At 38.7% G+C, this 15407-nt stretch overlaps 1 protein-coding gene across 4 annotated transcripts in view; it reads left to right on the top strand.

The window, feature by feature from the left end:
* The first annotated feature begins 1060 nt into the window (after positions 1-1060).
* RXFP2 (relaxin family peptide receptor 2) overlaps positions 1061-15407 on the top strand; it is a 58326-nt gene continuing 43979 nt past the window's right edge. For all 4 annotated transcript variants that reach the window (XM_043478050.1, XM_043478049.1, XM_043478051.1 and 1 more), the window contains exons 1-2: positions 1061-1257; positions 14736-14882. In XM_043478050.1, the coding sequence (XP_043333985.1) occupies positions 1215-1257; positions 14736-14882 (190 nt within the window). In that variant the 5' untranslated portion in view covers positions 1061-1214. The remainder of the gene's footprint in view (positions 1258-14735; positions 14883-15407) is intronic.

Genomic DNA, 15407 nt, shown 5'->3' with positions numbered 1-15407 from the left:
ACTAACTGCATTATGTGATAAATAAAATATTTTCTAGTTGAAATTCCCTTTGAATCTTTATTCTGTCAAAGGCTGGAATGAAAGAAAGAACAATGAAAACCCCATTTCTTATGATTTGTGATGGTGTAGCCAGTCATCACGAGATAGTTTTTCAGTGTTGTTATGACATAATTCATAGCAACATATAAAAGTATCATTCTCTTAGAAAATCCTCTGTCCAAATCACAACTACGAAATGTTTAGTATGTCTACATAGACATTTCTCAGAATTTCTTAGACGACGAAATTCTACAATGTCCTTTTGTAGACTCATTAGACTAGGATCAACTGAATTCTATGACCAAAGTCCCTTTCTCTAACTTACACTGACTATGCTGCTTTAAAAGCTGCTTTCAGGATGTAAGAACTGAATTATAATTAATATTTTCTAATAGATGTGAAACACGGGATTGAAAGCAAGAATAAGAGTATCAATTTTAAAAAAGGAACATAATTATAGAGGAAGTAAATGAAATTTAAAATATTGTGTGAATGTCTTACAGTGAGTAACTATTAAACACAGGGCCATTTATCTTAGTTATTACTATCTATCTGTATACCATTTGAAAACATTTAAGTGCATTTGAATGGAAGCAGGTATTCTTCGTATATTTGCCAGTGAGTAGCTTTTTGTTAGTTGTTTATTGAATGAAAAATATGCTTGCAAAGAGTTTCGTCACCTATTCAGTGTAAATCTATTTCCCTCCCTATTGGAGAACTTCTATATATGATTGGATTTAAATTAAGAGCAAATCTGTGTTTGCTTTGGCAGCACATATACTAAATTAGGAGCAAATTGTGCTACATGCTTTAATGGGAAACTTTTTTAGAGTGATTTAAAAAAATGTTTTTTATAATACCAGAGTTTTGTGTATGTTTCTCTGTACATACTATAATGAATTAATGATCAAGAATACAACTGTAGATTTGAAATAAAATGAAACCAAAAAAAAAAAAAAAAGAATGAAAGATAGGCTGCATAGTGACAAAGACCGTCTCCTCTCGTGCCAGTAAAGTTCTAGCTGTGAGCATGCTCAGACACAGGGGAGGCACCGAAGTTAGTATATCAGAACTCCTTCTGAGGTATAAGGAGCATACGTCTAATAACTCAGTTGCTGTGAACCCATTGTTACGTTTCTGGTATTAAGTGTCTCTTCAGCCGCAGATTGATTGCAATGTTCCTTCTACTTCATTTCATCGTTCTGATGGATGTCAAAGGTAAGGCTGCTGCTTTCTCGCTTAAATGAGTGCAATTCCAAAAGAACTGATTATTTCTACTTAGTTCTGTCATGTTTATAATACATTCATTGCAATGTTTGATGAGCAGACCTCCGGTTTGCGTTGTCATTGTCACTAGTTGCTTGTAGTCTCATCCTAGCAGTTTCTAGATGCAACAGATTTTTCGTGGAAACTTGCCTTTTAAATGTGGTTAAAATTGTAGACAAGATAGCTTTAAAAAAACAATGGTGAAGAAATCAATGATAATGGAGAAATTTTTTTAGTATTTGAAAAAATGTACGATACGTTAATAAATTAAAATTTTGCCTTATGAAATTTCAACCTGTTGAAATCTGTTCATAAATTTTATATAGTTGTCAGTTGCTATATTTCATTATTAACATAATTAAACTGGAAACTGCAAAACCAAAGACAAATCTAAAATCAATATTTCTCCCTAAGAGCAAATCTAGATAAAAGAAAATAATTAAAATGAACCAAAGCTACCTATTTAGATAATTCTCCTGTCTGTTTTAATTTTTAAACATTTTCATTTTAGCCAGACAGCTCACTTTCAAGTTGGTGGCATTTTTATTGTATAGCTGAGAAAAAAAAGACAAAATTTAATCTTTACCTGGTTTTAAAGAAAAATATAGACTTGTTTTGCTGTGAGGTTGTACACTTCTAAGTAAATAATCTATTCATCATACTCAGGGCATGTGGGTTTATTATTAGTCTTATTAAGGATGTTTTTAGGTTCATAGGCTTTCTTAAAAACTTTTAATAAACCTCTGAGAATGAAGTTAAAATTCAAAATTATATTTCTTTTCTGAGAAATTTGTTTTAGGTTTTTAAAATTTTTTATTTTATTAAATGAATTCAACTGCATATTTTAAATATTGAAATAAAATGCAGTATTTATGAGCAGTTATTTAAGAATATCCAACAGATAAAAGATTTTTAATATTTAAATTTTAGCTTGAATTTGGAATACTAGAACTTTTTTTCAAATTATTTTAGAATATTTTAATACATGTAGCATGAGTTTTGTCATATTTTAATCTTTCTTACATGAAAACTTAAGTGTTATCTAAGGAGAAACATTATGTGAACTCATTTTGCATGAAATACAGTTGTAGAAAGCAGTCTACTTCTTGATTTAAGGTCTTCTTCCTTCAGAAGTTAATGCTCTATGCACATTTGTAATTTCAACTTTTTATGATCTTTAAGAATAGACAGTTTAAAATAGGTTCTTGTGTTCAACACATGTCATAAAGGTTATCTATGCCCTTAAAAATTCTTTAATGTACAGGTATGTAACTACGGTTAACCAATTTTACTAAAGTACTTGCTTATGGTAATACATCTAAATTGATTTGCCTTGGAAAAGCAAAATCTTTATCTATTACCAAAGTAATGTTTTTAAGATTTACCACAATGTAATGCTGTTCTTTAAAAAAAAAGGAAAAATTCAAGCAGATGATTTTTTTTTATTTCTAAGTAAATGCCATATTTAAAATCCATAATACCAATCTAATAAATATTTATTAATTACAATTCTCTGGAAATTTATATTTTCTAATTTTATATTACTTTTAAACCCTTTATATTTAAAATAATTTACTTTCAAAGTTAGATATGTTAATGCTTTGATATCTTACTCCTGCTTATAAAAATAATTTGGTATATATATCAGCAAAATCTTTTTCTTTTCCACAATAAAATTATAGTTGTTAGTTAAAGCAGTTAAAATTACACAGTTAAAGCAATAAAGTTGTTTATAATAAACAAAGGAAAGTCATTTAGAATTATATGAGTAAAAATTACTTTTTAAATTTAAATGAATATTTGTGATAGATTCTAAGACCAGATCTAAATAAAAGGAAAAGTTAATAATTATATGATTTGTCTTTTCTCTTCTGGCCATAATCACCCTTGTGGCCTAAAGAATGAATGATATGGCTATCTTAAGCTACCAACATTAGTTAATCAATCAAGATAACAGATCTTATCATCACTTTCTTCATGTATTTTATCATCAGTTTTTTTACTTGTATTGTTAACCAGCTTCAAACTCCTTCCCAATAAAAATTTTATGGGCTAATTATGAACAATATTACAAACTAAAAACATGGGCTGGGAAATTGAAAGCATGAAGCACTGAGAATGCTACTTGATAACTACCAGTTGCTACTTATTCAAATAATTTGTAACCTTGAAAAACATAGTCATCAAAAACAGAGCTTGAGCTGCACTTGGACGTGAACAGTATTTGACTGCCCCCTAATGGACCAATTCAAATCTCAACCCTGTGCTTTGTAAGTCCTGTCAGTTCAGCCCTTGAGGAAAGGGCTGAGACTGTGTCTTGAGAAAAGGTTTATGAACTAAATCTTAATTTCACACAATTACATCGATGCTGCCAGTAGCTGTGAAAATCAATTATACTGTGGGCCAGTCACACTGAGAGGCTGAAGCAGCACTGCTAATGGAAACTCACCTGCTTCTGGGCTGAATGGAGCCCACTGTGAGGGAAGAGGAAAAATAGCAGAAACCCAGAAGTGAAGGTCATCGGAGATAAGTTATCTCTAAAGGCACTACCTAAAATACATCTCACAACAGATGTGTATTCATTTGTTCAGCTTACCGTGAATGAATATGACCCAGTGTAATAAAAGAGTTTTAAGGACTCTCACTTGAAGTGACAAAATTGGCTCTCACCTGAATTTTAAAGACAAAAATTGGGATGTTGCTTTCCGGTAAGCTGGTATTGAAAAATGGCACATTTAATCCTAAGACATTGTGACTTGAATAAAATTCAGTTAACTAAGGACAGTTTTTGTGTACACAGTTATGTGATGGTAAATAAGAAATCATAAGAAATAATAGTGGAAAGTAAGACATCAGAAAAAATAGTGGAAATTTACACAAGAAATCATAGTAGAAAAAAAAAGAATTCATAGTGGAATTAGCAGAAGCATTTTAAAATGCTTCATTCACATGCATCCATCCCTCATCCCTATAATTCTAGATGTTCGGTAGCATAGAAAAAAATTAAGTTTGCAATAAATGTTCTCATCAGTGGCATATCACTTTAATTTTTTTCCCCCTAAGGGAAGTTCTGTGTGAATAGAATATGTGTTTGATAAGGGGAAGATGTTTTATCTCCCAATTCCCCAGGCATGAATTTTCTCTTTTTTGAAGGCCTGGACATTTTCATGAAGTTGGACAGATTTTCCTCTTGCTCATTTCTCCCTATGAGCGGTCTCAGAATTGCATCAACATAGTTCATTGGAATGTTCAGTTCTGAGCCGTAGTTTATATGAGAATCTCAGGGACTTTGCCTTGTGGGTGATCAAGTTCCGAATCTCATGCCCAGTTTGCAGAGATATCACCGCTGCTTTCCTTCCTGGCCAGTGTTAAAATCACAGCCTTGGGTGGTCAGCAGAGGTAACTTATCCCCCACGCATTGTCAGGGGCTGTACCCAGCAGGTGGCTTCATGCAGGTCCCAGCCTCTGCTGACCGGCTGTGTCCAGCCGCTTCCTCAAGCCAGCCTGGAAGCCGGATCTCACTGCTCTTACGGAGCTTAGGTCCTCTCACAGCAGCAGCCTTTTCTCTGGTCACCTCCTGGGGAGATTCTCTCTTTGATAAATTAAACGTTTCAGTGAAAAAGCAGAGTTTTCAGTTGGCCCTTGTGTCTTCGGAAAAGTGAGTGTGGTGGGGAGCATAGTCGGGATTTGCTCACAATAGATCATCTTGACCCAAAGCTTAGAAAAGAAGGTGGTTTTTAATTCTTCTGGTGTTGCTTAATCAGAGACTGGACATGGAGGGCATACACAACAGAGATTTGGAATCATGAAGTGCTACACCAGTGGAAGGGATTAGGACAGGAGAAGCAGCAGAGTGGCGAGGATGCTAGATTTAGGGGTGAGCCCACCTGTGTTCAAGTTACAGCCCTCATCCTCGGCAGTCTTAGACCTTCCACGTGCCAGACAACCTCTGAGCCTTGGTCAGATATTGGTGCAATTATTAAACTCTCAGAATTATTGTATCATTATCATAAGTCCTGATATACAGGTAACCAGTTCTCTCACCTCGTCTTCCTTCTTCAAGACACAGCTGGCTTCTCCTGTCCTTTATGGTCCCCACATGTGTTGGAGAAACAGCTTATCCATTTCTACACACACATACATACCCATGCACACTCTTGGATCCTTACTGAAATTGCTTTGAACCTATACATCGATTTGAGAGAAGAATTAACTCCATTTATTTAGGTCCTTAATATCTATCAAAAACTTTACATACTTTGCACAAATGTCTTGCAAATTTTTCTTAGATCTGATGCTATAGTAAACACTGTTGATGCTATTGTAAAAGGCAGTTTTTTAAATACTTCATTTTTCAATTATTTGCAATTGATATAAAGATATTAAATTGACTTTACAGAAACCTTCATAAACTCTATAATGCTAATAATATATTAGTTTGAATTTGTTAATGTTTGCACTGATATCATTCATGAGTAGTGACAATTTTATTTCTTCCAGTATGTATATCATTGATTTGCTCACCTTGCTTTGCTACCTTTGCTAAGTCCTCCAATGCAGACCACCCCCCCCCCCAAAGTGCTTATTTATTTGGCTATACCAGGTCTTAGTTGTGACTTGAGGGATTTTTAGTTGTAGTATGAGAACTCTTAGCATGTGGGATTGAGTTCCTGGACCAGGGATTGAACCCAAGCCCCCTACATTGGGAGCTCAGAGTGTTAGCCACTGGAACACCAGGAAAGTCCCCAGTGCAGTCTTGAAAAGATGCAGTAGTAGTGGACTTCACTGCCCTGTTCTCAACCTCAAAGTGAACATCTCCAAAAATTTCCCATTAGGTCTATTATATGCTATGGGTTTTTTATAAATATCCTTAATAAATCAAGTACGTTGCCTTCTGTTTTTAGCTTGCATAGTTATTTTAAAGTCAGGATCTGATCATTTCCTCTCTGGAGCCTCTGTTGTAAGCAAAGTTAAAAACAAGTGACACAGTGGCAGAAAACATTTGTGAGTTATAGAACAGAGGGGCTAACCTCACTGGAGAATTCTGCTCGCATTGCCAGATTCGGTTTTCTCACACAGTTGCAAACACTATGTTCCAGGCCACTGCTGTCAGGAATGAAAGTTTCACCCATCCATGAGCAAAAATAAATTAGTCTTTTGTAAAGCTAAATGTATTCCTTTCAAGGGACTGCCATTTCTTCTGTGCATATATTCTCTGAGTTTTAACAATAAAATACTGTTTTTCTCATAATAACTATTCTAATAATCATAATTTGGGATTTTTTAATGTTCTTGTTTGACAAACTAAAATATTAGTAACTCTTCACAGGTCCCTCTAAATTCTTTACCTGACTTTATTCTGACCTAATGCATATCGGTGACATTCAGGGTATTGATGAAGAAAAAGGAGCCAACGCATTTAAGGAGATGGGGTGGGACGAGAGGAGGGCCATGAGAGTGTGGAGAAGAAGGAAGTAAACCGGGACAGTGAGACATCACAAAGCCAAGGGAGAAAAGGTTTCAACCTAGTGACTGTGGCTGGCTGGGTCAAATGCTGGCGAGAATTAAGCAAAATGAAGACTATAAAATATCTACAGTGTTTAGAAATAAAGAGGACATTAGTGATTCCAGAGGGAAAGATTTCAGTGGAGCAGCACAGCCAAGGCTGAATGCTGTGAACTGAGGAAAGGAAGGGTGGTAAGGAACTGGAAACACTGGCTAGTATGATTTTTCTGAGAAATTTAACTTTGAAGGGAGAAGAGTGTCTCAGCTCCAGTAGGACTGAGAGTTAGTTAGTTGATTGGTTGGTTGCTTGCTTGCTCGATTAGTTGGTTGGTTGATTTGTTTGTTTTGAAGGTTAAGAGGTGATTGAGTAAGATTAATGTTAATGGAAAAGCCAGTGGAGAGACAGTGATATTGAAAATACAGGAGAGAAAGGAGATAATGTGAAGAGCTACTGAGAAGAGGAGATGAAATGGAATATAGGACACAGATAGGAGGTTTGTATGTGGGCAGGAGGGGAGCCCATCAACCTTTGTGCATCATAAAGGGTGCATCATCCAGGACCTCAGCCTTGGACCGTGTGGCTTCTACACAGGTCAGCACTAGCGGCTGTGTGAAGGTGCCCCGTACTTGTGCGAGGTTCATCCTGCCCAGTCATACACAGCAGGCTCGGACACAGGTCAATATGTCAGTTGGAGTGACACAATTTGAGAGAGTTACCACCAAGAAGAATAGCCAGTGAAAGCCCCTCAAGGCAGAGCAGTCAACAAATCAGAGAGGATTAGAAGAGAGTGGTGAAAGGAAAAAGGTATCATCTTTTCTCCTCTCCACATCTCCCATGCCAAGTTTCCATCAGGTTTCACCCCATCTCCTTCATAATAACCCTTTCCACATTCTTCTTCCATTCACCCATCACAGTGTTCATTCTCCTGAGTTCATTTTACATGGACAGGTTTTAGGAAGAAGTCAGACTCTTACAGAACAAGATATGGATTTAAATACTAAAAGACCAGATATGAACCTAAAAGGATGCATCCCTCACAATGAAGTTTAAGCAGTGAACTGGTCAGTAGAAGAGATCTTTTGAAAAGAAGTCTTTCTTGTGCCTTTATGTACCTTAGAGCTTAGTGTTCAGCATGTCATCCACATAAAAGCACCCAGCCCAGGCGGACATGGGGTGGAAATCCATCCCTTGTGAGGATAATGTTGGCAATTTAGAAATCTTTTTTTGTTTTCCAATTTAGATCAACACACATTGAACCAATACTCTATTCCATGTAGTTAGACATTGTTTCCCCAAATTTGTCCAAACTTCAGACAATAACCTGAGGAGGGAGCTGGGGTGATAGTTTCTGCAGAAAATCTGTGAGTAGGATCACGAAGAACATTCACAGTTGAAGGTGGTCAGTTTGTCTCAGGAGAAAAGAACAGAAGCTGGGGACTTAGAGAAACTCAGTTAAGGCCAGAGTCTTTTGAAATGGGAAGAAGGTGGAGTTAGTGTGTGCATAAAACTGGATCCGAATTCTGCACATACTCACTGATGTGTGCCTGCTAAATTTTCCTTCAGTTGTGTCCAACTTTTTGCAACCCCATGGACTGTAGCTCACCAGGCTTCTCTGTCCATAGGATTCTCTAGGCAAGAATCCTGGAGTGGGTTGCCATGCTCTCCTCCAGGGGATCTTCCTGACCCAGGGAGTGAACCCACATATCTTATGTCTCTTATGTCTGCCGTATTGGCAGGCAGGTTCTTTACCACTAGTACCACCTGGGAAGCCCATATTCACTGACAGGGCCTCACAATATTGTCAGGGATGGGAGGACCCAACAGTAGAGTAAAAGGATAAGATTTCTAAGTTTAAAAAACAACCATCAGGAGGCCAGTTTCTCTCCACTCACCTTAACATTGGCCTCCCTTGTGGCTCAACCAGTAAAGAATCTGCCTGCGATGCAGGAGACCTGGGTCCAATCCCTGGGTCTGGCTACCCACTCCAGTATTCTGGCCTGGAGAATTCCATGGTCTGTATAGTCCATGGGATCACAAAGAGTTGGACACAACTGAGAGACTTTCACTCTTACCTTAACATAATGGCTTCTTTTTTAAAAAAAAAAAAGAGAAGACTTTACTAACTTCTTTCAAACAAATAATAAATCCTGTGCCCTGAAAAGGTGGGGTTTTAGTGAAGCTCAGATTCTTCACAGAGATCGGGGAGGCCTCCCACAGGTGATCTCAGCGACTGGGCTGGATTCACCTTCGCTTCGCTGAGAGGCATTGCTGCTCCTCTTGGAGATCCTGCCACCTGAGCTCCAGGTGGGGATGGGCCGCGTCGTGCCTGCCTTGTCGACAGAGCACGTTGTAGGCGCTCAGCTGACGTTTTCTAGATGTTAAATGAATGCATCCTTCCTGTGATGCAGTAACTGTCTCTTTAGAGTGAACAGCAGAGGCCTCATCTCCATCTGAATTCCATCTGAATTAGGAGCAGAGCACTCTGGGAAATGGCCTCATGGGCCAAGATCCCCTGGGCTTCCTGTGGGTGGCGTCCCCCGTCCCTGGCAGGGACGTGGAAAGAGCCTCAGCCAGAACACCAGGCTGAGAGAATAAAGACTTCCTTCCACAGCATGCAGGACGAGCGTTGGCAGAGAATCCAAGAAAGCAAGTCAAACTAAGCACCTTAAAGATCATTCTCATCTGTTTTTTCCCCCTCAAGGAAGGGGTGAGCAAGCAGAAAAGTATGTCCTTAGGCAGCAGTCCAGTTGGCTTCAAAAAGCTATCAACGAGTCATTTCAGAATCCCTTTGCACAGACATGTCCAGAATATTGACCAGAAGAGCGGAGAGGAAGACTATTACGGAGAGATTCTCTGTCACATGTTCAAACCTCCCCTCAGCTGCACGTTTGGCAGGGGTCCCATAGACATTGCTGCAGAAGCTATTGACACAGCTTTTATGTAGGCATCCTCCATCTTTATAATCCCCACGTTTCAATAAAAACTATCTCCACTTGCACAGATGGCAGGAAGAATAGACAGCATGGTATGCTGTCTACAGACCGGTATTGGCTCTCTTTTAGTACATGCCAACCATAGCAAGGGCTCTTGATCATTTTCTAAATTGTATAATGACAGAATGATAAGTGATAAGCACTTTGAAAACTAAACAATATTTTGTCATCAGAATCAAAACATTAGCCTGCAACTTTGGGCATTTTACATTTTAAAGAAGTTCTTCCTTCAACCCTTCTTTTATTCCTAAATGATCCATTAATTCATTTAAAAAATTAATGAGTACCAACTAAGTTCCAGGCACTAGGTTAGATAATAAAGATTCATGATACAGAAGGCAAGGGAGTAGGTAGGGAATAGATTTTATTTCCCTTCCACATACAATTTATACCTTGAATTGTTTTCAGGAAGATTCCATTCTGGGGTGAAAAATGGGAATTTTTAGAAATACAGTTGGTAAGGTTCTGTTTGTACATGGTCAGTCTTTCCCCTCCCCTTCCTTCACCCATACCTGGTGAATGTAGCCTATTTTTTTCCCCAAGGAAAAGGAAACAACCTTGATCCTTCCTGTCTTTGACCCTGGATTATTTGTCTCACTCAGAATGAGTGTGCATCTGTGAGATGGACATTTAATGAGGCCAGACCTCAGGGAACTCAAGATTATCTTCATAATAAACCCCATAAGGGAAGACAGTGTTCTGCCTTCAGAATATCCTACACAGCCTCAGCTGTCTATTTCAAAACTGTCTTTATTTTATTTTTTTTTTCAAAACTGTCTTTAAAACCAAATCACCTCTTCTAGATCAATAAAAAGATATTATTAGAAAGTTGCAAGGATATTTCTGTTGCCTAATCATTTACAATCCCCCTTTAGCTTTCAAGAGTTTGAGGTTACTTAAAACAGAAACCATATATGTCACATAACTTTTAAAATAATAACATAAAGAAGTAGGAGAAGCTTTATTATAGTCCTATTATTTCTCTCATAGAAGTTGTATGAAAAGATCATGGCAATGCTAAGGCCCAGCAAGGTTCCATCAAAGTTCTATTTTTTTCACCTTGCATTGCAATTGCCAGTATGCCAACATTAACCAAGGGTATTCCATGGGCCAGGCATTCTCCAGCACTTCATAAGCACTAGCTGGTCTGCTTCCTGGGATATTATCATTAACCCAGTTTTAAATATGGGAAAACTAAAATTTACAGCTTGCTCGAAGTGATATAACTAGGGAGTGGCAGAGAGAGTTGTAATCTGGATGTGATGGTCTCCAGAGTACTTCATTACTAATGAATATTCTAAAATAGTGATTCACATCCTATTGGTTGCTCATGAGATCAACTTAGTGATTGGTGATGCCTTTTTAAGTGAATAAGATAGAATGGTAATGATCAGAGTTCATCCACCATAGTAAAAGGTAAGTAATATTTGAAGAAATTTTGTTTTCTGTGCATGTATTTGCGTGTATTTGTACACCAAATTGTGATGTGATGCAAAACTTATTTCTAACTGTGAGTTACTATCTTAATCTTAAAGCTGCTTCACTAAGAAATATTGACCCTTACTCATTCATGTTCCAGGGCTTCCCAGGTGGCACAGTGGTAAAGAAACCGCCTGCCAAGGCAGGAGACCCAGGTTTGATCCCTGGGTTGGGAAGAACCCCTGGAGGAGGACATGGCAACCCATTCTAGTATTCTTGCCTGGAGAATTCCATGGACAGAGGAACTTGGAGGGCTACAGTTCATGGGGTCCCAAAGTCAGACATGACTGAAGCGACTAACACTTTTACTTTCATGCATGTTCCAAACACAGGAGGACTAGTTTTTATAAACCTGCCCTCTGTAGAAATCTTTGTAAGAAAGAAGTTAAGAGATTTTAAAATCTATGACCTTTCATTGATTTTTTAATCTTTGAAATCCTTTCCATGTATGAATAGGCTTAACAAGCCAACCTCCAGAGACTCACAGCAGAGAGTTTTCCTAAAATAGTCAGACCTGACTGGTGTTATGCCTAGTTGCTCACAGTAAATCATTCATCAATCACTGCAGAAAAGGCAGAGAAAATATGTTCTACTTTTGTAAAAACAAAAACCCAGTGGGGAGAAAAGAATCCAAGGGCCACACTCCCCACTGAGGGAAGGCCTCGTGGATGCAGCAGCTTCCATAGGAGAGTGAGCATCGCCACATCTCAGGGTCCCCAGGAAAGGCTCCTTCATGTGTTTGTAGTATTTTGAGGATCATCAGGACTAAAGCTCAAAATATCCAATAATCTACTCATGCTCTCTAACAATGTCACTAAAAGCTTGACATGTAATATAACTCAGACCTAGCTCTAGGGTCTGAATCAAACTCCTGCCCTTTTACAAATGGTGTGATTCGTTAAACAAGGAGGGTCAGCAGGCATCACTGACTTTAGGAGAGTGAACACTCTGGTGGGAGAACACTTCATCACAATGCAGCATGGGCTGGGAGGACTCAGAGCTCACAGGGCATTTTCCCAAGAACCAGAGTAGAAGTGCCCTTCATATTCTCAGCAGCCATTCATTATCTTTGTTGTTGTTTAGTTGCTAAGTCCTGTTTGACTCTTTGCAATCCCATGGACCAGCCCACCAGGCTCCTTTATCCATGGGATTCCCCAGGTAAGAATAGCAGAGTGGGTTGTCATTTACTTCTCCATGGGATCTTCCTGACCCAGGGATCGAACCCACATCTCCTGCATTGGCAAGCAGATTCTTTAATGCTGGGCCACCTGGCAAGTCCACATTGCTCATCTTCACATGGAGACAGTAATACCAACAACACAAATGTGTTAGGATTAAGTGAAATAATTAGGAAACACCCAGCACACAGTAGATGATGCTCCCCAAAGGTTAGGTTGTCTAGTCCTCTGCTGTATTAAAAGGCACCATAAAGTGTGAAAGTTCAAGTCTCTCAATTGTGTTTGCCTCTTTCCAACACCATGGACTGTAGCCTGCCAGGCTCCTCTGTCCATGGAATTCTCCAGGCAAGAATATTGGAGTGGGTAGCCATTCCCTTCTCCAGGAGATCTTCCTGACTCAGGGATCAAACCCTGGTCTTCTGGTTTGTAGGCAGATTTTTCACTATCTGAGCCACCAGGGAAGCAAAAAGCACTGTACCCCCAACCCAAGGAAATTCCTAGCCATGATGCCAACCTTCATGGGCATGATTAGGAAAACTTTGCTAACATCCCCTGTTCCCTTCAATTAGTCATAATGAACTGTAGCCCTGCCTGAGAATGCACTCTCCTTAAATCAATATATTTGAAGTTTCATCTTGCACTTTTTTCCTCTCACACTGTACATTTTGTACCTTTGACTCATTTGTTTTGCAACTGGAAGTTTGCACCTCTTAATCCCCCTCGCCTATTTCTATCTAAACTCTATTCTCTTTGAAAAAAAAAAAATATATATATATATATATATATATATATATGACTCCTAAATTTTTATTAGATATTTACAAAAAAAAACCCCACATATCTTTATTTTCTGGAAAATATTCTTTAAAACCTGAGAGAATGGCTCTCACATCTATGTTTCTGGAATCTCTTTGGTCATCCTACCTACAGATATAGTAACTTTGCAAATGTTAATTATGTTTCCTTTCTGCACTTTCTCATTCAATCCAGCAGTTATTCAGCTTTCATTCATTTTCTTTTATGTTGCCTGGACAAGGAGAAGACTTTGCAGATTCCTAATTCTCCCTAGCATGATGGTTAAAAATGGGCTTCTGGGGTCAGAGAGATGATTCAGATCTATCTGTGTGATTTTGCATTTCACTTCCCTAACCCTGAAACAAGAAGGATATTATCACCCACGCATTGATTGAAGGTATCAGTTCAGTTCAGTCGCTCAGTCATGTCCAACTCTTTGCAACCCCATGGACTGCAGCAGGCCAGGCTTCCCTGTCCATCGCCAACTCCCAGAGCCTACTCAAATTCATGTCCATCATGTTGGTGATGCCATCCAACCATCTCATTCTCTGTCATCCCCTTCTCCTCCTGCCTTCAATCTTTCCCAGCATCAGGGTCTTTTCTAGTGAGTCAGTTCTTTGCATTAGGTGGCCAAAGTGTTGGAGTTTCAGCTTCAGCATCAGTCCTTCCAGTGAACACCCAGGACTGATCTCCTTTAGGATGGACTGGTTGGATCTCCTTGCAGTCCAAGGAACTCTCAAGAGTCTTCTCCAGCACCACAGTTCAAAAACATTAATTCTTTGGCACTCAGCTTTCTTTATAGTCCAATTCTCACACCCATATATGACTACTGGAAAAACCATAGCTTTGACTAGACAGACCTTTGTTGGTAAAGTAATGTCTCTGCTTTTTAACATGCTGTCTAGGTTGGTCACAGCTTATAGCTGAGATTAACCAGTGTGCAAACTACCCAGTATACAGTAAGTCCAATGAGTGTTACCTGTTATTACGTAGTATTATCTCTCCTTATTCCAACGTGGTCCTGGATTTCTCTCTCATTCACACTTCATCTTTCCTTCTGCATGTGAATTTTCATTATGTCACCTCAAATCCTTCTTATAAAGGATTAATGAGTAAATAAATCCATCTGTTTGATCTGTTAGCTCATGGCTTTGCTTTTCTGTTTCCAGGGGGGAACAAGTCTTTGATTCCATACACAAGTAGGACAATCACTTTGGCTTTGTTTACTCTTGCTTTCCTGAAGCAGATTCATAATGAGCCTTGATTCCATTCTTGGTAGAGTTGATGTTTGGTATGACGGTGATTATTTTAAATGTTATAATTAAGAACATTACTCAGAGAAACTGTAAACTAAGAGTAACACCAGAAAACTCAACTCATAGAGCTTTGCGAAAATTAAACAGGATAATATGAAAAGAGTTTGGCCATATCAATAATTTCTTCCCATTACTTAAGATTCCTGTCCCCTCTTTCACATAGATTATTCACTGGCTGAAGGCAGTACAATCACTCCTTTGTGCCCAAAAGGATATTTTCCCTGTGGGAATCTCTCCCAGTGTTTGCCTCGTGCTTTTCACTGTGACGGCGTGGAGGACTGTGGGAACGGGGCTGACGAGGAGAACTGTGGTGAGTCTACTTGCTCAGCTCCATACGGACACACCCCCTTGTGAATGCCCCAGAACTGTGCATGGATCGAATGCTAACAGTGATGAACTGGAAGAGGTGATTTGGCATTCTGTAGGGAATCCTATTGTGACACGACTAAACAACTCCTCTCCAATGGATTTGTGATAATTACCTGCATCTTCATATTAAGAGGTGGCTTAAATCAGAAACACAGTATGATAAAATGTTGTGTGTCGTAAAAAACAAAGTAAAACTATTTTAAATCCTACTCAGATACCCATATTTTAGTTTTAAATGGCTTAAACAATGACCACTTCCTTATGGCTTGGAAATTGGGTTCAGCTGCAAGAATATCTATAAAGTGTGAGTAGATCTTCCTAGAGAATTAAATTATTCAGTAGACCTATATCGTGTCCACTGTGTCCTCCCCAAGTCAGCAGGACTTGGGGACAGGCTCAGAGGAGACAGGCGCCTCACCCTTGCGGGGTTCACAGGGACCCTGTGAACAAGGATGTGAGCAAACTT

Source organism: Cervus canadensis, chromosome 9 (genome assembly GCF_019320065.1).
Source record: "Cervus canadensis isolate Bull #8, Minnesota chromosome 9, ASM1932006v1, whole genome shotgun sequence".
NCBI classification, from domain to species: Eukaryota; Metazoa; Chordata; class Mammalia; order Artiodactyla; family Cervidae; genus Cervus; species Cervus canadensis.
The sequence above is the reverse complement of the archived record's forward strand: the minus strand, read 5'-3'. Positions and strand labels throughout refer to the sequence as shown.